Source organism: Rhinolophus hipposideros (genome assembly GCF_964194185.1).
Source record: "Rhinolophus hipposideros genome assembly, chromosome: 10".
Lineage (NCBI taxonomy): Eukaryota > Metazoa > Chordata > Mammalia > Chiroptera > Rhinolophidae > Rhinolophus > Rhinolophus hipposideros.
This window is the reverse complement of record NC_138056.1, coordinates 78,843,709-78,866,319: the sequence shown is the minus strand read 5'-3', so window position 1 is coordinate 78,866,319 and position 22,611 is coordinate 78,843,709. Positions and strand designations below refer to the sequence as shown.

Here is a 22,611-nt window from a genome sequence, read left to right as displayed (position 1 = left end):
TGTGGTTTTGCTTTTCATGGTTTCAGTTACCTTCGGTCAACTTTGGGCCAAAAGTATTAAATGGAAAATCCCAGAAATAAACTGTTCATGAGTTTTAATTGCATCCTGTTCTGAGTGGCATGATGAAATATTGTGCCTTCCCAATCTGTTCCACCTGGGACGTGAATCATCCCTTTGTCCAGTGTACTCATGATGTATACGATACCCTCCCATTAGTCACTTAGCCATCTGGGTTATCAGGTTGACTGTCATGGTATCACAGTGCTTGTGTTCAAGTAACTCTTATAGTAGCCTAATGCAGTGTCACAATGCTTACGTCATTCACCTCATTTTAACTCATCACATAGGCATTGTATCACCTCACACCATCATCAGAAGAAGGATGAGTACAGTACAATAAGATATTTTGAGAGAGAGATCACATTCACATAACTTTTATTACAGTATATTGTTATTATTGTTCTATTTTATTATTAGTTATTGTTGTTAATCTCTTACTGTGCCAAATTTATAAATTACTCTTTATCATAGGTATTTACATATGTATAGGAAAAAACAGTATAGATAAGTTTCAGTCCTATCTGTGGTTTCGGGTGGTGTCTTAGAACACATCTTCTATGGTAAGAGGGAACTGCTGTACTATCCTAAATAACTTCTAAGTTTTTTTGAATAAATTACTGAATTACGGTTACAATGAAAAAATATGCGTTTTAAAAAAGTTATTTAACAGAGCTTATCTCAACAATAGAATCAACTGTAAATTGATTTTTGAACAAAATTTTTGGCTTGCCCCCATCCCCCAAATTACCATAGTTTGTCAATTTGTTTGTCTTGTATACCGATGACTCTAAAGTAATTTTCTGGGCATGGCACTAGGGAATACACAATTGTTTAGCAATGTGACTGTGATTTGGGGGAAGGGTATATGCTTCTAGGACTTTGCTTTCTTATGTATAATCAGTCCTCTCTCATACCACAGTTCTGGTATATGGAATATTGTCTTGTCCCATGTCAATTCTTTGTTTTGTTTCCCTGTACAGTATCCCAGCTACTCTGGGACAGTGGTACTGTCTTATTTTTCACTCATGACCCTGTATCCAAATTCCTATGTCAAGGTTCCTCTTACATGCTATTGAACCTTGGCAACATGACCTTAAATTTCTGTCTTTTGTCTTTTCTTGGTATCACTTCCTTCAAAGAATATACAATGTTCATCTACTGTGACTTTCTTCTGTGACCAATAGACTGTGTTTTCACTCTTGTCTGTTGCTTGCACATCTTTTTGCACAATTGACTACATGTCTGCACAGACCTATGAGTCTGTGAGGCTTCTGAGTTTTGGTCAATGTGAGGAACTGGGCTATCATGCAGGATTCTGGCTGAGATAAGTTAAATCAGGCATCTATTTCTTTGTAAACATTTATTTTGTAAGTTAGAAGATCATCTACTATTTGCAAGACCCTGTGATTATAAAGTCAAAGAAGTCATGATCCTTTTCCTTAAGGAATGCAGAACCTGCAGGAGAAATATACCACAGTACTATATGTCAAGACTATGACAGGGGCATTTGTATCAGACCGGGGAATAGGTGATGGTAAGAAAAGACTTGAATGTAACCGTTGAATAGCTTTTAAGTACAGGTAGGCATTAGCTAAGTGGGAAGAATGGGAGAAAGGCATTTTCAGGTAGAAGAAATGGTCCGCTCAATGTCACAGAGGTATGAAACAACTTGGTGGGTTCTTGGAACTACAAGTTGTTCCAAATGGCCATAGTGTGAATTGCACTTAAAGGGGAATGGTGGTAAATGAGGCTGAGGAGGTATAGCAGCAGGCAGACAGTGAAAGACTTTATTATTAAACTATGATTCAACCAATTTTAGTGCAGTCAATTCTCATTTGTGGTAGCTATGGTTCATAAGGTTTCTGTGACCACTGAATTAGCAAATACTGAACCATTGCTCCTAGGTTCCTGCCTGCCTTTGGTCACATTTCATTGATGGATCAATATGTAACTTTGTTTTATGTGTGTTTATCTTTCAAGACACCTTATTTAAAATACATTGTTGATTCATCAATATCGAACTCAGGGCCATGAGTTATAACTCATGTCTGAACAAAGCTTATCTAATGTATATATTTTCTCCATAAGGCACATCACAACTTCTTGCTCTTGGTAACATTTGCTAGCACTTCAGCACTTGGAGGCTATTTTTTAAACAGCAAAATCATTTTTTAAAAAGCTAAAAATATGGCACTAAATAAACCACAGAAAGGAAATCTGTTCATAGTATCAGAGCTGAAAGAAGACGGCAGAGCAGCACTTTGTTCAATCTCAGCTAGAAACGTGTGTTGGGCAACTCATACTTTTTACTGTTCTGTGAGCTTCCACCAATGACCATGAAAACACCATGATGATTAATTTGAGGGTTATAGATAAATTGGAGCTAGTAAGTGAATTTGCAAATATGGAGCCCGTGAAAATGAGGATTGACTATACTACCAACACAGTGGCTTGGGGAACTGTAAAATCTCAAGAGCTAAATAGACAAATGACTGTATCACCTCAGGGACTGAGGGCATTCTTGACCACACTTCATGTGACTAACATACTTATCATAAAAAATGATACAATTATGAACTAAATATAGATACAGAAATTGTTTAAATTTATTATCTGGCTCCAATATAGCTTGCCCACAGATTTTTCATCTTGCCTTTGATAGAGGCAAAGGAAACAGGTAGTTATAGTTTTGATATCAGGTATGTCATGATTCTTTTCTGAGTCATTTGATCCACGGAATAATCCAGTTCTCCAATAAACCCTATTTGATTTGCCCTACTGCTTTTAAGGTGCTTACTAATTTGAAAAATAAGGCTTCGGTAACTGGAATCAAATTGTTAGTGCTGCATTTATTTTAAAAAATACATAATCCGTTTTTTTTTGCTTCATTCTGCATTTAACAGTTTCATTCAACCATGTTTTATAAGCAGATAATCAGTATGGGTCCCTGTCCAATTGCACCTTGGGTTTCAATTTTGTTCTTAAGGTGAATGTGTATAGAAGATAAAGTATACAGATCTTTGGAAAAAAGACACATGCATCTGGAAGCATGGCCTTATCCAACTCTGGGGCAATGAATTTAGCTATTTGATCCCAAATCTCATTCCTTTTCCCAAGTATGTTTTCATGGACTGCAGATGTGACTAAAGAAGATTAAGAGGGGAACCTCATCTGTTAACTGAAAACATTCCCCAAGATTAAATAATGTTTGAAAACAAAGTGGTACTATAGATGATATAAAAGAGTAATTCATATTTATACAGTCTTTTAACATTTGCTACCAAAATATTCGCTTGTTACTATGAATGCACAGTCTGTTTTTATCATTATTCCAATTGAATTTTTTGACAAATTAGGAAAAAAAATTTAAATGAGTAAGTATCTTTTATTGGTGAAGGAGAAATCCACCACTTCCTAATGGCATTTGTTTTATGAGCAAAAAGGAACTTTGTTAATATTACAATAGGGCAGGACAGCAAAATTAAAACAAAGCCAGATAACACTGTTACTGAGAAAATTTATCTTTGTCTGGGAAGCCAATCCTGATAAATGCTGACACCAAAGAGGATTTTCTTTTATTTTCTTTTTTAATTTATTGGGGTGACAATTGTTAGTAAAATTACATAGATTTCAAGTGTACAATTCTGTATTACATCATCTATAAATCCCATTGTGTGTTCACTACCCAGAATCAGTTCTCCTTCCATCACCATATATCTGATCACCCTTACCTTCATCTCCCATCCCCCAACCCCTTACCCTTTGGTAACCACTAAACTATTGTCTGTGTCTATGAGTTTTGTTTCTCATTTGTTTGTCTCGTTCTTTTGTTGTTTTTGGTTTACATACCACATATCAGTGAAATCATATGGCTCTCTGCCTTTTCTCTCTGACTTATTTTGCTTATACTCTCAAGATCCATCCATGTTGTCACAAATGTTCCTATATCATCTTTTCTTACCGCCGAATAGTATTCCATTGTGTATGTATACCACAACTTCTTTATCCATTCATCTATTGAAGGACATTTTGGTTGTTTCCATGTCTTGGCCATCGTAAACAAAGCTGCAATGAACATTGGAGCACACGTGACTTTATGTATAAATGTTTTTCAGATTTTTTGGGTAGATACCCAGGAGAGGGATTGCTGGGTCATATGGTAATTCAATTCATAATTTTTTGAGGAACCTTCACACTGCCTTCCATAGCGGCTGCACCAGTCTGCATTCCCACCAACAGTGTATGAGGGTTCCTTTTTCTCCACAGCCTCTCCAACACTTGTTACTATTTGTCTTGTTGATGAAAGCCATTCTGACTGGGGTGAGGTGATATCTCATTGTGGTTTTTATTTGCATTTCTCGGATGATTAGTGATGTTGAGCATTTTTTCATCTATTTGCCATTTGTATGTCCTCTTTGAAGAAATGTCTCTTCAGGTCCTCTGCCCGTTTTTCAATTAGGTTGTTTGTTTTTTTGTTGTTGAGTTTCATGAGTACCTTGTATATTTTGGATATTAGCCCCTTATCGGAGGCACTGTTTGCAAAAATCTTCTCCCATTCAGTCTGTTGCCTCTTTATTTTCTCGATGGTTTCTTTTGCTGTGCAGAAGCTTTTAAGTTTCACATAGTCCCATTCATTTATTTTAGCTTTTACTTCCCTTGCCTTTGGAGTCAAATTCATAAAATGCTCTTTGAACCCAAGGTCCATAAGTTTAGTACCTATGTTTTCTTCTATGCAGTTTATTGTGCCAGGTCTTATGCTTAAGTCTTTGGTCCATTTTGAATTAATTTTGGTACATGATGACAGATAGCCGTCCAGTTTCATTCTTTTGCATGTGGCTATCCAATTCTCCTAGCACCATTTATTGAATAGGCTGTCTTTCCTCCACTGTATGTTTTTAGCTTCTTTGTCAAAAATTATCTGTCCATATTTATGTGGTTTTATTTCTGCGTTCTCAATTCTATTCCATTGGTCTATGTGTCTGTTTTTCTGCCAATACCATGCTGTTTTGATTATGGTAGCCCTGTAGTACAAGCTAAAGCCAGGGAATGTGATACCTCCAGTGTTGTTCTTTTTTCTTAAGATTGCTTTGGCTATTCGGGGTCTTTTGTGGTTCCAAACAAATCTGATGATTTTTTGTTCTATTTCTTTAAAAAATGGCATTGGGATTTTGATGGGGATTGCATTAAATCTGTATATTGCTTTGGGTAATACGGCCATTTTAACTATGCTGATTCTTCCAATCCATGAGCACGGAATGTCTTTCCATTTCTGTGGGTCTTATTCAATTCCTTTTAAAAATGTCTTGTAGTTTTTAGCATATAGGTTCTTCACATCCTTGATTAAGTTTATTCCTAGGTATTTATTCTTTTTGTGCAATTGCAAAATAAATTGTGTTTTGTATTTCTTTTTCTGAGATTTCATAGTTAGTATATAGGAATTCAATGGATTTTTGTATATTGATTTTGTAGCCGGCAACTTTATTGTGTTCGTCGACTGTTTCCAATAGCTTTTTGGTGGAGTCTTTAGGGTTTTCTATATATAGCATCATGTGATCTGCAAAGAGTGACAATTTAATTTCTTCATTCCCAAATTTGATGTCTTTTATTTATTTCTCTTGCCTGAATGCTCTGGCAAGGACTTTCAACACTATGTTGAAAAGCAGAGGTGATAGGGGACAGCCCTGTCGTGTTCCTGAACGTAGAGCAAAGGGCTTCAGTTTTTCACCATTAATTTGAGATTAGCTGAGGTTATATATAAAGGTCATATATGGCCTTTATTATGTTAAGGTATTTTCCTTCTCTATCTATTTTATTAAGTGTTTTAATCATAAATGGATGTTGTACCTTGTCAAATGCTTTTTCTGCATCAATTGACATAATCATATGATTTTTGTCCAGTATTTTTTTTATGTGATGTATCACATTGATGGATTTGCGAATGTTAAACCATCGTTTTGACCCTGAGATGAACCCCACTTGGTCATGATGAATAATCTTTTTAATGCACTGTTGTATTCGATTTGCTAGAATTTTGTTTAGGATTTTAGCATCAGTATTCATCAGAGATATTGGTCTGTAGTTTTCTTTTTTTGTGTTGTCCTTATCAGGTTTTGGTATCAGGGTAATGTTGGCCTCATAAAATGAGTTAGGGAGTACTGTCTCTTCTTCAATTTTTTGGAAGAGTTTGAGTAGGATGGGTATTAGATCCTCTTTAAAGGTTTGGTAGAATTCAGTAGTGAAGCCATCTGGACTTTTGCTTTTGGGAAGATTTTGGATGACTGATTCAATTTTGTTACTGGTGATAGGTCTGCTTAGATTTTCCAGTTCTTCATGGTTCAGCCTAGGAAGTTCTTTATGGTTCTGCCTAGGAAGGCTCTATGTTTCTAAGAACTTGTCCATTTCTTCTAGTTATTGAATTTGGAGGCATATAGTCCTTCATAGTATTCTTGGATGATCCTTTGCATTTCTGTGGTGTCCGTGATAACTTCCCCTTTTTCATTTCTGATTTTGTTAATTAGTGTCTTTTCTCATTTCATCTTAGTGAGTCTAGCCAAGGGTTTGTCGATTTTGTTAATCTTTTCAAAGAACCAGCTCTTTGTCACATTAATTTTTTCTATTGTCTTTTTGTTCTCTATTTCATTTAGTTCTGCTCTGATTTTTGTTATTTCCTTTCTTCTGCTGACATTGGGTTTCATTTGTTCTTCTTTTTCTAGTTCTTTAAGGTGTAACATGAGGTATTTATTTGGGATTTTTCTTATTTCTTGAGATAGGCCTGTAATGATTTAAATTTCCCTCATAAAACTGCTTTCGCTGTATCCCAAAAATTTTGGTAGGATGTATTTTCATTGTCATTTGTTTCTATGTATTTTTTGATCTCTCCTCTAATTTCTTCTTTGACCTGGTCATTCTTTAAAAGTATGTTGTTTAATCTCCATGTATTTGTGTTTTTTCCTGCTTTCTTTTTGCATTTGAAATCCAATTTCAAAGCTTTGTGACCAGAGAATATGCTTGGTATGATTTCAATCTTCTTAAATTTGCTGAGGCTGATTGTATGTCCCAATATATGGTCTATCCTTGAGAATGTTCCATGTACACTCGAAAAGAATGTATAGTCTGATGTTTTAGGATGAAGTGCTCTATGTATGTCAATGATGTTCATTTCATCTAATGTGCCATTTAGGGCTGCTATTTCGTTATTTATTTTCTGTTTGGATGATCTATCCATAGCTGTCAATGATGTCTTTAAGTCCCCTAGTATAATTGTGTTTTGGTTAATTTCTCCCTTTAGTTCTGTTAGTAGTTGTTTGGTATATTTTGGTGCTTCCTGATTGGGGGCATAAATATTGATGACTGTTATGTCTTTTTGTTGTATAGTCCCCTTTACCATTATGAAATGTCCATCTTTGTCTCTTGTTATCTTTTTCACCCTGAAGTCTGTTTCATCTGATATCATTATGGCTACACCTGATTTTCTCTGGGTACCATTTGCTTGGAGTGTCAATTTCCACCCTTTCACTTTGAGTCTATACTTGTCCTTGTAGCTGAGATGTGTCTCTTGGAGACAGCATATGGTTTGGTTTAGCTTTTTTCAAATCTTCTACTCCGTGTCTTTTTTTTGGTGAGTTTAGTCCATTTACGTTTAGGGTGATTATTGATATGTGAGGATTTCCTGTCATTCTTTCTTTAGTTTTATGGTAATTCTGTATCTCCATTGTTTTTTTGCCTTTTTGTTGTTGTCTATTATTTCTGTGTGGTGGTATTCTATGATATTTCCCTCTGTTTCTTCTTTTATTACAGTGTATTTTTCAGTTCTGGAATTGTTTTGAGTGGTTACCCTTAAGTTTATGTAAAAGAAAGTTTGATATTTAGAGTATTCCATTTTCTTCAGCATGCTTACTTTCTCCATTCCCATATTCTGGTTCCGGCTTTTACTCTCTCCCTTTTTATGTTTCGGTTGCCACAAATTGTCCCTGTTAATGGTGGTTGAATAGCCTCCTTTAGTATGTCTTGTAGTGCAGGTCGTGTATTAGAAAATTCTTTCAGCTTCTATATGTCTGCAAAGGTCTTTATGCCTCCTTCATATCTAAAGAATATCTTTGGCTCATAATTTCTCTCTTTCAATAGTTTGAATATTTGGTTCCACTCCCTCCTGGTTTGTAGAGTTTCTGCTGAAAAATACGATGATAACCTAATCTGCTTTCCTTTGTAGGTTACTGTCTTCTTTTCCCTGGCTGCCTTGAGGATTCTTTCTTGTCATTGATTTTAGACAGTTTCAATACAATGTGCCTTGGAGAAGGCTTTTGGGATTGAGGTAATTAGGTGTTCTGTTTGCTTCTTGGATTCGAAGATCCAGTTCTGTCCACAAGTTTGGGAAGTTCTCATCGACAACTTGTTTGAATATATTCTCTGTTCCCTTCTCTCTTCTCCTCCTGGTGTGTCCATTATTCTTATATTGCTCTTTCTGATGGAATCAGAAAGTTCTTGTAGAGTTCTTTCATTTCTTTTAAGTCTCAAGTCTCTTTCTTCTTCCATCCGTGTCATTTCCAAGTTTCTATCTTCTTTATCACTGATTCTTTCCTCCATCTTGTCAACTCTACTATCTAAGCTGGCTCTTTCATTCTTAATTTCTTCTATTGAGTTCTTAATCTCCAGAAATTCTATTTGGTTCTTGTAAAAAATTTCAATCTCTTTTGTAATGTGCCCATGTTGCTCTTTGATTGTGTGTCTAAGTTCATTCTACTGCCTTTCTGTGTTTTCTTGCACTTCGTTGAGTTTTTTCACAACTGCAATCTTGAATTCTCTGTCATTTCAGTCACATATTTCCATACCTTTAAGTTCCTTTTCTGGAGACTTTTCACTTTCTTTCTGAGCTGTCTTGTTTCCTTGGTTATTCATGGCAATTACTGATTTATTATTTATCTTCCTAGACATCTACAGTAGTGGCTTCTGCAACAGGTTGATAGGAAGAAGTCTTTCTTTTGTTTTCCAGTACTTGTTGGTAGAATGTTTTATTTCCTCTTCGAATGTAGCCTTTTTTTCTCTCTCACACTGTAGTGCTATGTTTTCCCTGCACTATTCGAGCTTCTCATTTAATGGGGGGATTCCCTGAGAGACGGCTTCTCCTCTGTTAATAGTTCGCCTGGGTCACAGGGTGCAGCATCCGTGTGGGTATGCGGAGAGCTTTTGAAGTTCCAAAGCTTTCCTGCACCAGATTCAGAGCCCGTATGTTTCAGCAGTTCTGTTTATTCCTTCAGGGATCTTCCCAGATAGGTGGGCCAAGGGTGGAGTGGGTTGTGAGAGGTGGCCCAGAGAAATGGCGGCAACCGCCACCACAGCCGGTCCCGTTTCCATAGCTCCCTCCCCTTTGCCGGATCTAGTTGAGCTGCGAATCTGTGTCTGCGGTCCACAGTTCTCAGAACAGCAAATATTCTGTTCTTTTGATCTGACACTGCTACTGTTCTGCTTCTGTCAAGGGGTTGTCGGGGCAGGGTGAGCTCTGGATGGGTAAGGCGGGCGGCTAGTCTCAGTGCCTAAGGCTTCTGTTCTCTGCTCAGCAGTGAGGGCTTACACCTCCGTTTTCAGCCTTCTTCCCTCAGTCTTTTCTCTGAGGTCTCTGCCATGAGTGTTGGGTTCAGCCGTGTTATATGCTGCCCCCTCAGCCCTGTGGGCCATAGGTGGAGCCCTAGCAGTCCGAGTTCTTCCCTCTTCCACAGCTGTGGTAGTTCCGGGATGAAGCGAGCTCGGAGCACTGAGCTAGGTCTGTGTCTTGGGCCCGCGGGGCTCCATCACCCACTTCTCCCTTCCCTCTTCCGCCGCTCACGTGATTCTCCCACCTTTAGGTGAATTTAGTAGTGGGCCTCTACGTCTTGCCTGTCTGCTGTGTAGGGAGTTCTTTGTGGAGTTACAGTTGTTCAATTAGTTGTAAATTCCAGGGGAGATTTACAGAGGCACACCTCACGCCACCATTTTGATGACGTCATAGAGGATTTTCTTTATCTAAGCATCCTGGCAATGACATTAAGGAAATTCCCTACATATATGGTTTGGCTCAATGACACTACTTTTAGTGATTCTGAGTATCCCTCTTTCTACTTTGAAAGTGTAGGATAACAAAGGACAACATTAAAGTTTTCCACTTTCATGATTCAGTGCGTAGAAATACACTTTTGTGAAGCTTCTAAAATTCTTTTAAGAATGTCCTCATCATAGCACAATTTGCTTCTGTTTCACAGCAGTTGCATAAAGCAAACTCACTTTTGAGTTAGACTTACACTATGGTCAGTGTTGGTTGTAAAGGTTGTATGATAGGACAGATTGTTTATCTGAGATGTTGATCTGCAGATTGAATAGCTTCCTTGTAAAAATTTTTAGTTTATATTCCCTCTTGTTAAAACTTTGATTACTGATGGACATTTCCAAATATGTCATCTATACATGCCTTAAAATACTGCTTTCATTTCTTTTTCTTTCTCCCAGCAGATGAATCATTTATAATTCTTTTTATAAAGAGATAATCATCTAAAGAGCTTTCTTAAAGGTGGCAAAACTAGAAAGCAAATTAGTTTTATGATTTCAAAGAATGAGCTGACTATTCATTTATTATAATGTTTTGAGACTACTTTAGAACTCTCAAAGGAAGAATAATGGTTCAGTATAGTGCTATAAGTTTCCCTTTATGGACAGAGTAAGCCATCTAATCTTGACAGACTCAATTGTTTTTGATTTTCTGCCATGAACACCCATCACAGAAATAGAAGTTGTGATTAATAGCATTTTGTCCACTAACCAAAAGCATTTATAATGTATACCTGGAAAATATTCCAAAATGGAGGATAACATTAAAGTTTCAAAAAATTTCAACAACTGAAAAATCAATGTCAGTTGAGGAGAAAAAGCTATAAAGGTACTTTTTAGGAGAGATGGAAAATACATTTTAAAATTTTCATTAATTTTAAGGAGATAGTGGAAGAAAAAACCTATAATAGAAGTGATGGGAAATATTTTTCCCACTTAAAAATGAAAATTATACCAGGAATTTACTTATGAATGTAGGTGGTCAAACGATGTAGCTTCTCTTAAATAGATCATTATAAATGTTTTATTAGTTAAAGCTAAAAATTCTGAAATGGGGGTGGTAGCAATGCACAGAGAGTACTATGAATTAAGAAAAACGGTGGTATTCAAAAATAGATTTCATGTTTTAATAATTACAGGGAGTTACCTTTCCTCTCATCATACATAGACCCAAGAGATAAACACAAAACTGGTAAGAGAGGTGATGCGCTAAAATGGTCCTAAGCAGACTTGCCAACAGATTAGCTTTTGGGAGTATTCCTGCAAAAATTATCAGCCTAGAAAATTTGCCAGATGGATATATGTTGAAAGGCGAAACAAAAGGGAAATATCACTATAGAGCATACCTTCACTCATTAATTCAATTATTCATATATTTATTCAATAAACAAATATTTGAGTTTCAATAACTGGAAAGGTCCTGGGGGTAAGCAAATAAGAAATAACCTTTCTCCTAACAGAGGAAAAGAAAATGAACAGTTTTTGAGGGCAAACTGTGGCCAGGTACTTTACATCTTATATCAACTCTATGAGGTGGATGTTTTTATCATGCCTACTTTTGTATCTGAGGAAGCTGAACCTCACAGGGGTTTAATAGGTTGCTCAAAGTCACATAAATAGTAAGTGGCAGAGTTAGACTTCCAAACCTACTTTGTCTCCAAAGTCCTCTATACTATGGTGCCTGTAATCAAGCAGGAAAGATGGAAACATACACAATTACCTGTAACACAGATCAGAGATTGTGATAAATACTAGGAGAGAGGTATATGGGACCTCCTATGGGAGCATAGAGAAGGAAGTTGTTCATCTGTTCGTCTCTAGGTCACTTCTGGGGAGGCTTCACAGAGAATGTGGTATTTGAGCTTGGCCTTGAAGATAAATGGGGGGGAGCATTTTAGGTAGAGACATAAAAGTGCATTGCAGGTTGAAGAAACAGCTTATGGTCCTGCAGGGCTGGGATCGGTGTTTCTCACACTTGTATTCATACTGCAGTTTTGAATTTTAGAATATTTGGCAGCATACCTGAACAATGCCATGGCCAGCAATCATTACACACAATGAGTGTCTTGGGCTTTGGAGTTAGGATACAGGCTTTGAATGCAGGCTCTGTCACTTCCTAGTTGTGGGAACTTTGGAAAGTCGTTTAAACCTTGTTTGATCAAATGGGGATAATCATCATGAGGCTGTTTTAAGGAGAATATGAGTAGCTACATGTAAACTTCTCAGCTTACTATATAGCACATGGCATGCCCTCATTAAATTGACTGTTACTGTGTTTCCCTGAAAATAAGACCCAGCTGGACAATCAGCAGTAATGTATCTTTTGGAGCAAAAATTAATATAAGACCCAGTATCACATCATATCAAAGCATATCATATCATATCATATCATATCATATCATATCATATCATATCATATCATATCATATCATATTATCATATTAAATAAGACCCGATTTTATGTTATAGTAAAATAAGACTGGGTCTTATATTATTTTTTGCTCCAAAAGACGCATTAGAGCTGATTGTCTGGCTAGGTCTTATTTTCGAGGAAACATGGTAGGAATACTACATCACAGTAATATCTGAGGCTATCTATAAAAGTATTCAGTTATTGAAGGATTCTCTTGGTTGCTCTTTGCACCATGGGATTGTTTGAAGAGAACTGTATTGTGCAGTACTGACTAAGCTTTCCTATATACTCACAAGTCATAGTTTCAGTAACATTCTCTTTCTTCCCCTCTGGCTGGCTGTTTTGTTAGGCTTCTTTTACTTTCAAAAATAGAATCTTCTATACTGCATTGCAGGACCCACTTAAAATAATGTACAATTTGGCAGATACCACAAAATAATGTATATGTTTAGGTTTAGCAAAACTACATTTTACCTGTTCACCACTTTGGTGGTTGAGAACCAACTGTACAGAGTATATTACATCGTGGGTGGGGGAGAGATATAGGGGAAGAGAGTGATAGGAGAAGCCAGTCAGGTTATGGTCAGATTGAAAAGAAACTTAAATGCCACACTGAAGGGTTTGGTCTTAATCCTACAGAAATGGAGAGCCACAGAAAAAAACTGAAAGTAGGTGTATGGACTGAATTGTGTCACCCCCAAATTCCTATATTGAAGTCCTAACTCCCCCTCAGTGTAACTGTATTTGAAGATAGTGCCTTTAGGGAGGTAATAAAGTTAAATAAAGTCATAAAGGTGGGGCCCTAATATGGTAAGACTTGTGTCCTTATAAGAAGAGGAAGAGGCACCAGAGCTCTCTAATGCCATGTGAGGACAAAATGAAAAGGTGGCCATCTATGTAAGCCAGGCAGAGAGGCTTCATCAGAAACCAACTCTGACAGCACCTTGACCTCAGACTTCCAGCCTCTAGAACTGTAAGAGAACAAAATTCTGTTGTTTAAGCCACCTACTCTGTAGTATTTTGTTCTGGCAGCCCTAGTAGACTAATATAGCACGAGAACAGCATAATTGGATTTGGGTTGTAGGAAGATAACCATGTGGAGAATTACTTTGCCTATTTTTTGTTTGGTCAACTCTATACAGTCTTTGCAACTCAGCTCCTTTGGGAAGAGTTCTTGATTCCTTAAGCCTGATTTCAATGTTCTGCAAATCTATCATAATAATATCTCATAATTATTGACTTTAATTGGCTATCTCTCCCACCAGATTGTAAACTCCTTGAGACCAGAGATCACAACTTATCTCTGCATTCCAAGAACTTAGTAAAGTACTTGGCACAGAGCAGGTTCTCAATAAATACCTGTGGAATTAAGTAATCAGTAAGTTAATAGAAGATACTGAGGCAAGGAACCCAATTTTTAGGCTACTAATATAATAGTCCATAGCAGAACATCTACCTGTAACTCATATTATATTATCTTAATTGTTTGACAAAAGATGATAAAAATTGATAACAGTTTGACTTTAACCTTTTACTTCTAATCCCTTCCAAAAATGAAATTAAATGAAAATTTAACTCAAAAAAGGCTGAAAAAGTCATTTTAAATGATTTTTACCTCACTGAAGTTTAGGCTCCCTCCCTCCTGTTAAGTCCTGGTATAAATATACAGTACCTAATATCCTCAAGAGAGAAGAAAATGCTGACTATTTCTAATCACCTAATTTGTTTGGAGGAATCACCAATAGTCCACAAAGTGAATTAATATGATCAGTAAACTTAAAATGTATTGTTCTGTAATTTATGTAGAATTCCCGATAAGTCTTTCAGAGTTTGCCAATATGTCCAATGATTAAAGACATTAGGCCAAAGCGAATCCTCTGTCTTTGTTTTTATAGCACAGGAACAGTTACAGGAATGGAATTTGTCCATTAACTAAACAAAGTGTTTCTATAAATCACTGCATTAATTGCTGAATTAAAGGCTATGCCTGCATCATGAAAAGCAAACAAAGGATATTGCCAAAAAAAAAAAAAAAGGACATGTTCACTTGGTTTGACAATACCAATGTGTTTGATTTCAGCCTTTAGCGATGAAAATGGTTCTAGATGACAGACTCATTCCTCTAATCATTTAATTTTGACATATGAAGACAGTCAATTCTATTCAATTTTTCCTGTTCTTATAATGTTTCTGTTCTTACAACATTGTATATGGCTTGGGGCCTTATTGGATGGAAAGTCTGTGAATCCATCTTTCTCCTCTAATTCTGTTGTTCCTATACATCCTTGGGCTTTTGCAGAGACTGAGAATAGCCAAAGTTTAATAGAATTTCTTTTTTTTTTTAAATTTATTTATTGGGGTGACAATTGTTAATGAAATTACATAATTTCAGGTGTACAATTCCGTATTACATCATCAATAAATCCCATTGTGTGTTCACCACCCAGAGTCAGTTCTCCTTCCATCACCATATATTTGATCCCCCTTACCCTCATCTCAATCTTCAATTAAAATTTGATAAAGCTTTTCCATTTGCTCAGGCAGACACACCAGAAGTAGCAAGTTTTTATATACATATGTTAAAAAAGAATAATTGGGATTATTTATAAAGTTTAATGAAAATCAGATGACCTTCTGAAATATTGGCTTACCTTTTGGAGATACTTTTCTTTCTCTTCAGATTCCTGACTCTTTAGGGTTTCAGCAATGACATCTATGCCCTCTAAAGGAAATAAAGTCAAATTCAATCAGAAGTGATTTTATCATGATTTTACAATAATGTTGATATAAAATTGGACAAAGAGTCAAAGACTGATATAGTAGGAAGGTAAACACAAATACGTACTGTCTTGAAACTTTATAAACCAGATTCATATGTAATTGGATATGGACTTAGCTACGGCTACAGTGAACCTCCGATCTTGTTAGAAGATGAGTAAGCCTGAGTTCAGAGACAAGAAAAGGTCTCTGAAGAGAACCTACTTGCACTATCAGAGATTCTAATTTCCACATTCCTATTCAACGTGTTATAGGAATTGAGGCATTTTCCTCTGGATAAATAGGGTGGTTTCTGAGGCAGGGTGTTGGTATGCAATTCAGAAAGTTATGCCAACATATAAAGTTGTATCCTTGTACTTTCTACTCATTTCCTGAAGAATTTAAGAATCAGGATGTTGAAAGGCATAAAACTTGGTACTTACTGTTTTTCTCAAAGAAAAAAGACTGCAAATAATGTTTCACTGAAAAATACAAAAGGAAAGTAAAGAAATCATTGGAAAACCACAGTATTAAAAGTATTTAAACTTTCTATACCTATAAAAATTGCATAACAATTTTCTTTTTTTAAATTAAAATTTATTGGGGTACAATGGTTAGTAAAATTACATAGGTTTCAAGTGTATAATTCTGTATATCATAATCTATATGTCACATTGTGTGTTCACCACCCAGAGTCAGTTCTCCTTCCATCAGCATATATTTGATCCCCCTTACCCTTACCTATCAGCCCTTCCCCTTCCCCTCTGGTAACCACTAAACTATTGTCTGTGTCTATTGAGTATTTTGTTTCTTTGTATGTCTTGTTCCTTTGTTGCTTTCAGTTTTATATCCCATTTATCAGTGAAATCATACGGTTCTCGACTTTTTCTGTTTGACTTATTTCATTTAGCATAATGACACTATTTCATCTTTTCGAATAGAATTACCATATGACTCAGCAATTCCTCTCCTGCATATATACGCCCCCAAAATCTGAAAACATTTATCCATAAAGATATATGTGCTCCCATATTCATTGCAGCTTTATTTATGGTGGCCAAGACATGGAAACAACCAAAGTGTCTTTTGATAGATGATTGGATAAAGAAGATGTGGTATATATACACAATGAAATACTATTTTGGCATAACAGTTTTCACGTCTTAGGCCTTACTAAGATCTTACAGGTCAGGGAACTTGATTCCTAAGGTTGACTCTGCCTTCAACTTTCTTTAGATATTTCATATTTGAACTCAATTATGTAAACAACTATCCTTAATATCTTTTCAGCTACGATATAACATTTCCTCAGATTATTCTATACCATTTGGCCAAATAGATGCCATAACCTAAGGGATACTTTATTTTAAAATATCTCTTATACTTTTAGATGTAACGAAGATACCACTGATCTTTTGGGGGTGGAAGGATTGCTGAGAATGTTTAAGAACTATTTCTATAGGGTTTTAGACACTTGAAATGAAAGATATTCATTTTAGAATTAGGTTCGCTAGACAAATGCATCAAGATGTGTGGTACATATATACAGTGGAATATTACTCAGCCATAAAAAGAAGGAAATCTGCTATTTGCAACAATGTGGATGGACCTAGAGAGTATTATGCTAAGTGAAATAATTCAGACATAGAATTATTCAGAATAATTCTATGAGAATATTTCAGAGAGAATAATTCAGACATAGACAACAAATACCATATGATTTCACTTATTTGCAGAATCTAAAAAATAAGACTCATAGATACAGTGAACAAACTGGTGGTTGCCAGATGTGAGTGGGCTGGATTATTGGGTAAAAAAGATGAATCGACTAGCATAGGGAACATAGGTAATACTATTATAGTAACTATGTATGGTGTCAGATGGGTACTACACTTATGGGGTGACCACTTCCTAAGTTATATAAATGTCTAATCACTATGTCCATATACCTGAAACTAATATAATATTGTATGTCAACTGTAATTGACAAAAAAAAAAGAAAAGAATTATGTTGAGTAGTTTTTCTTGGGAGGGGCTCTGGTATCTTCCAAGTTCGTTATGACGGAGGTAGAAATCACCAATTAGAGGGAGCTACTCACCAGGCTCACTGCTCTTAGAGGACCGTGCCACCGGCAGGCGCTGAGCGCTACCTCTGGACAGCACCAACTGGGATTCGTTAGGAGGGTACATGGACGCCCGGATCCAGAACTGCTTGGCCAAGTTGGTGTCCTTTTCCGAAGAACCTGTGAACACCAGTAATCCCTGGGAACAAATTTCACAGGACTCCTTTCCGCTGCTAGGACTTGCACTGGGCCCTGTTTCCATGGCAACTCAGGACGCTTCTCCACGCTCCCTCGCCCCTCTTCCAGCCCCGCCCCTTGGAGAACCGCCAAGTTAACAACAACCGCCCGGAAGCCCTTAGTTTCCTCGATAGATGTTTGGGACCATCTACCGTTGGTGGGCCATCTGAAGCCCACTTTTGCAGTGATCACAGGCTTGGGGATCAACTTTAGCGTTGGAGTCGAGATAGGAGAGTTGAAACATCAACTTGGGGGCGTGTCTTGTCCTGTTAGAGTCAGTGGGGGAGCACTTCAGCTCTCATATCCTTAGTCAGCCTTCTTCTACTCGCTTTCCCTGTTTTCCAGCTGCCATGTCCCCCAAAATATCTAATAAAGCTTTCAATTCCTTAGCTCCACGCTGCAATCTCCCCTTCCACACCAGATTGCCGTAGCTCAGCACCCTCTACAGGGAAGCTCTGGGTCTGCTTCGGATGAAGAGTAGGGCCCTTAACATCCGATTGGGAGCTAGAGGTATGAACTGGGCCAATAGGTAACCATGAATATAGTTTTTGTTATACATTTCCCCTTGAATCATTTAAAGACAAACGTTAGGAAAGAAGCTGGATTTAGATTGTAACTGTATTTACTAATCAGTCCCACTGAAAGCTGCCTAGACTGCAACAGTTGGAAATGATTACTTAAAAGAAGGAACATATTTGATGAGTGGACTCAGTCCCTTCGTGAAAAATAAATTATGAAAACTTTTGTTAGTGTAGTTTTATAAAAATATTAGCAAGTGCTTGTGAATAGCTTTCCCAGGAGATTTTGTTAATCTAGGAACGATTTAACCATTTCAGCCATAAGAAAGCTGTAATTACTGTGGCAGGAATTGAGATGATCCTCAAAGCAATTTAGGAAAGGAAATGGACACAGGATAATAACAACTTACAATGTTATGGCACTTTATTCTTTGAAAATATTAATACAGTCTCATAGAGAAGATGCTTCAAAATTTGATAATCAAAGTTTATACAGCATATATCAGCTAAGGGAAATTTCCTATTCCCTAATCTGAAAATTTTCTGGTTAAGAGCCTGAAGGAATATTGAAAAAATATATAAAAATACATATATCTTACATATGTTGTCTATTTAGAAGCTAAAATGTTGATTTCTCTCTTGGCTGAGCTATTGATACATAGGCAACGATAATATTACCTATTCCAAACCTCCCACTCCCACCCCCAAACACAATGATGTGCACAGGTAGCTTATTTGGATGAACTCCCAAATCTTTTTACCTGGCCGTGTGGTTAGTGATTGGTACTATTAGCAATCAGCTAACTACACTGCCTAGTAACTAGACTCACAGGGAAAAAAAAAAAAGGTTTACTTTCATCACAAACTGCAGTCTTAAGTTGGCGCCCCCATGCCTGGAGAGACAAGTCATTGTTCAGCTGTAGCTCACTTTAGTTGTGGGTTCGTGAATGCCCTACTACATAAAAACAGGCACAATAAATCACAGCTATGCAGCATTAAACGTTACCTGGGGGTTCCTCCCAGCAGTTTAAAAGTCTAATATCTTACAATTGAAGCCATTAAACTCCACAGATTTCGCTTTCCTTACACGGGATTGCACGCTCTTGTTTTTACTCTGAGAGGGGGGACAGTTTAAGTGTATGTAGAAGCAGCAGCCCGCCGGAGTCTGCAGGGGGTTTACTCGCACTTGGACGACGCGCTCGCCGAGCGGCGCAATGCCGACCAAACGCTGACGCATCAGATCTCCAAGGGCAGCTTTCTCCTCTCAAACGCTTCAGGTCGGCCGTGTGTCACCGAGGGTGGCGTCCTCCTCCCGGCGGGGCGACGGATGATGTGTGCCTTGTTTTGATGGCAGTGGAGTTAGTGATTGTAAGCACCAGAGTACAATCAGCTAATTACACTGCCTACAAACCGAGCACCGGGCGCCCGCGGGCTGCAGCTCCCTGACGGTCCGCAGCGCCGACGCGGTGTCCCCAAGCCGGCAAGCCCGGGATTGGGGCCCGCCTAGCCCCCACACTTCACCTGGGCGATGCCCGCCAGTGCCCGGGCGCAAGGCTCCCCGGAGGACGCCCCCGGGCCCCCTGGGGGCTCTCGCCCGGTGGGCAGGCTGACCTGTCCCGCAGGACTCGCCGCTCACACTTGGCGCGGCACGGCCAGCGGGCGGCGCTCCAGAGGGGACCTGCACCCCCGGGGCCGGACCCCAGCCCCAGGTGACTCCCGGGCGCGCTCAGCTGGCCGGTTTCATCTTAGCCGCAGAGTCCCGGCTCCCGGCCTCCGCTGTCCCGCAGGCTCCCGCACCTCCCAGGGCCCTCCCCGCCAGGTTCCCTTCCCAGTTCCTTTCCCCTGAGCTTTCTCGGGCCAGGCTCCCACCTCCCTCACTCCCAGTCCAGCGGCTCCAGATAACTTCTCTGCAGTTAGTTCCCAGCCCAAACTCTCAACCCCGCGCTCCCCGCAGCTCCCAGCAGCTTAGTGATCTTGGCCTCCGCCGGCCAACCGCCCTTGGAACCCCGCGGGCAGAGGGGCGGGGCGGGCGTGTTGGGGTAGGATGGGGGAGGGGCGGAACAGCGGTGCGGAGGAAGCTGCGAGAAGGGGCGGAGGGCGGGTCCCTGTAAGGAAGAGGCTCAGGAGACCAGGGCACAGATTCTTGAAAAGTTTCTCTACCTGCTATGGCTAAGGACAAAGAGCTCCTCCTCCCCTCCTGCCTCCTCAAGAAGCCCCACAAGCCCACTTCTCATGTCCACAGGGAAGACAGCTTGCTAGGCACCAAATTGTAGATTGAATTTTCCAAATGGAGATAGACCTGGGTACCCTGTGACATGCCAGAGGACTGCCTTTGGAAGCCCCATCTGCACCCTTGCATTCCCCTTGGGTTCCCATTATAGCCTTGGAGGCCTATGCAGTGAGGTGGAAGGCTGGATCAGTTAGTCAGATAGGGAACCATCCAGCCCGTTAGTTGGATCAAAGTGGGGTCCTCTTAAGATCAACGTCACAGTTTTGTACTCTCAAGGTCTGCTTTAGACAAAACTCTTCCTACTTCCAGTACATATTTATTTAAATACCTGCTATGTGTTCAGCACCCAAGGTCATACATTACACCCTCCCTATGTACAATCTAAGTGATAACACAAAGGGAACACATTACCGATCAAGACAGTAGTAATACATCACCGACCTGGGTAGAAATAGAAGGGTGCGGCATTGAGAACTGTAATTGGTCAGGGAGGTGTCATGGAGGTGACACTGAGTAGGTCCTTTAGCAAGACTAAATTTGGATATTTGGGGTAAGGACGGTGGAGGCCAGAGAAACAATGTCTTGCGACCAGTTACGGTTTCTTATCCTCACAATCCCACGTTTGATGATGTAGGTGTGTTTATATATGTGTATTTGGAGTAGGTTGGGCAAAGAAGACAGTTACAGAAGGTTTCTGGGAGACTTCTATTGATAATTCTTTCCTTTAGTTACTCTACTCCCCTCCTTTTTCCTTCAATGAATGAATCACAAGAGGATAAAGAATATTCTCCGATTCCACATTTTGTGGAACTCAACTGGAAATCTTCACCAGTGGAGTGCACCCGTTGTTGACACTGAAAGCTTAGTTCTAAATTATTTCCACAAAGCAAAACTTCCCAGCTCTACAGAGGGTGCCCAAAACTGTATACCTATTTTAAGAAAGGAAAAAGACTATTAAAATTGTAGTACGCAATATATACCGATAACAAAAGATGAATACAAGTCACGTTTGACTTCTGCAATGACAAGAGGTGCTCAAAGTCCTTACCATCAGCGTCCAGACACTTCTGATTACAGCGAACTATTGTTTGATCAACGTTGACCAAAGTGTCTACTTGTATACATTTTTTTTTTTTTACATCCCTGGTAGATTGATTCCCTAAACCCAGTAAATAGTCCCACTAGTAACATGGATAGGGGCCCGTGACCTAGATCACTCGACACAGATTCCAAACTCACACTATTAAAACACCAGAACTTCTCAAGGATGAGTTTGAGTAAGTTATAGCATTATCATTGAATATGAAGGCACATTTTTTGGGTCAAATTCATCTCTTGTTCTGTGCACACCAAAGTGAAGAGTAAGAAACCAAAGTGAAGTATAGAATGTACAGTACAGAAAATGTTAATTGTGAAAATTAACTTGTAAAGTTAAATTGCAAAAGACAGGTTACTTACAACTAGCAATAATTTGTATTCACCTTGTGTTTGGGCGTGGCACAGAACCATACGGCACATTATATAAGTCCTCACCCTCCTTTCACGTGGGCAATATAGCAAGCCATACCAGGCAACACTAAAATCTGAGCTAATTAACCTCTGAGCTCTCTAGCGAGAACTGTAGAGCCAATTTTGTATTTTATATTTAAATATACACATATAAATAAAATCAGGGATGAAATAGCCTCCATTACATTAGCAATATACCAACTTCTAAGTCTTGATTAGGACATGGTTACAAAAAACAATTCTATTCTTTCAAATTGTTAGTCATTTTTATCCAATACAAGATTTAATATCTCTTCCTGATTGACGTTCTATGATTATTAGTTGCATCTTACATGTCTTACCTGAACTGGATTGTTGCCATCCAAGGCAATAGCTGCAGTAGATGCCTTGAAATTTAGATTTTTAAAACTTTTCTTCAAAGATAATAAAAAATAAAGAAAACTCACATATAAAAATCATCAAGATGCTTTGCCCACTGCAATAAATTGTTTGAAATGCAGTTTATTTTGTATGTAGTACAACTAAAAAAGTGAAATAACGAGAAAAAACGTGTGTGGCCTAGTTCTGGAGAGAGAGAGAGAGAGAGAGAGAGAGAGAGAGAGAGAGAGAGAGAGAGAGAGAGAGAGAGAGAGAGAGAGAGAGAGAGAATGCTTGTTCTTAGGGTTGCTGTTGATTTGGCCTGCAGTTACTAGAGAAACTCCAAGGCTCTCATTCCCTTTATGGTTCATGTCTAGGCATGCCTGGAGACCA

General features: G+C 38.5%; 1 protein-coding gene across 1 annotated transcript in view; it reads right to left on the bottom strand.

Moving 5' to 3' along the window:
- The window catches only part of HOATZ (HOATZ cilia and flagella associated protein), a 35,585-nt gene extending 17,552 nt beyond the window's left edge, over positions 1 to 18,033 (bottom strand). The window contains exons 1-3 of the mRNA XM_081062291.1: positions 17,404 to 18,033; positions 15,748 to 15,786; positions 15,199 to 15,269 (exon numbers count right to left, since the gene is read on the bottom strand). Of these exons, the coding sequence (XP_080918417.1) occupies positions 15,199 to 15,269; positions 15,748 to 15,786; positions 17,404 to 17,629 (336 nt within the window). The 5' untranslated portion in view covers positions 17,630 to 18,033. The remainder of the gene's footprint in view (positions 1 to 15,198; positions 15,270 to 15,747; positions 15,787 to 17,403) is intronic.
- Positions 18,034 to 22,611: the final 4,578 nt, after the last annotated feature.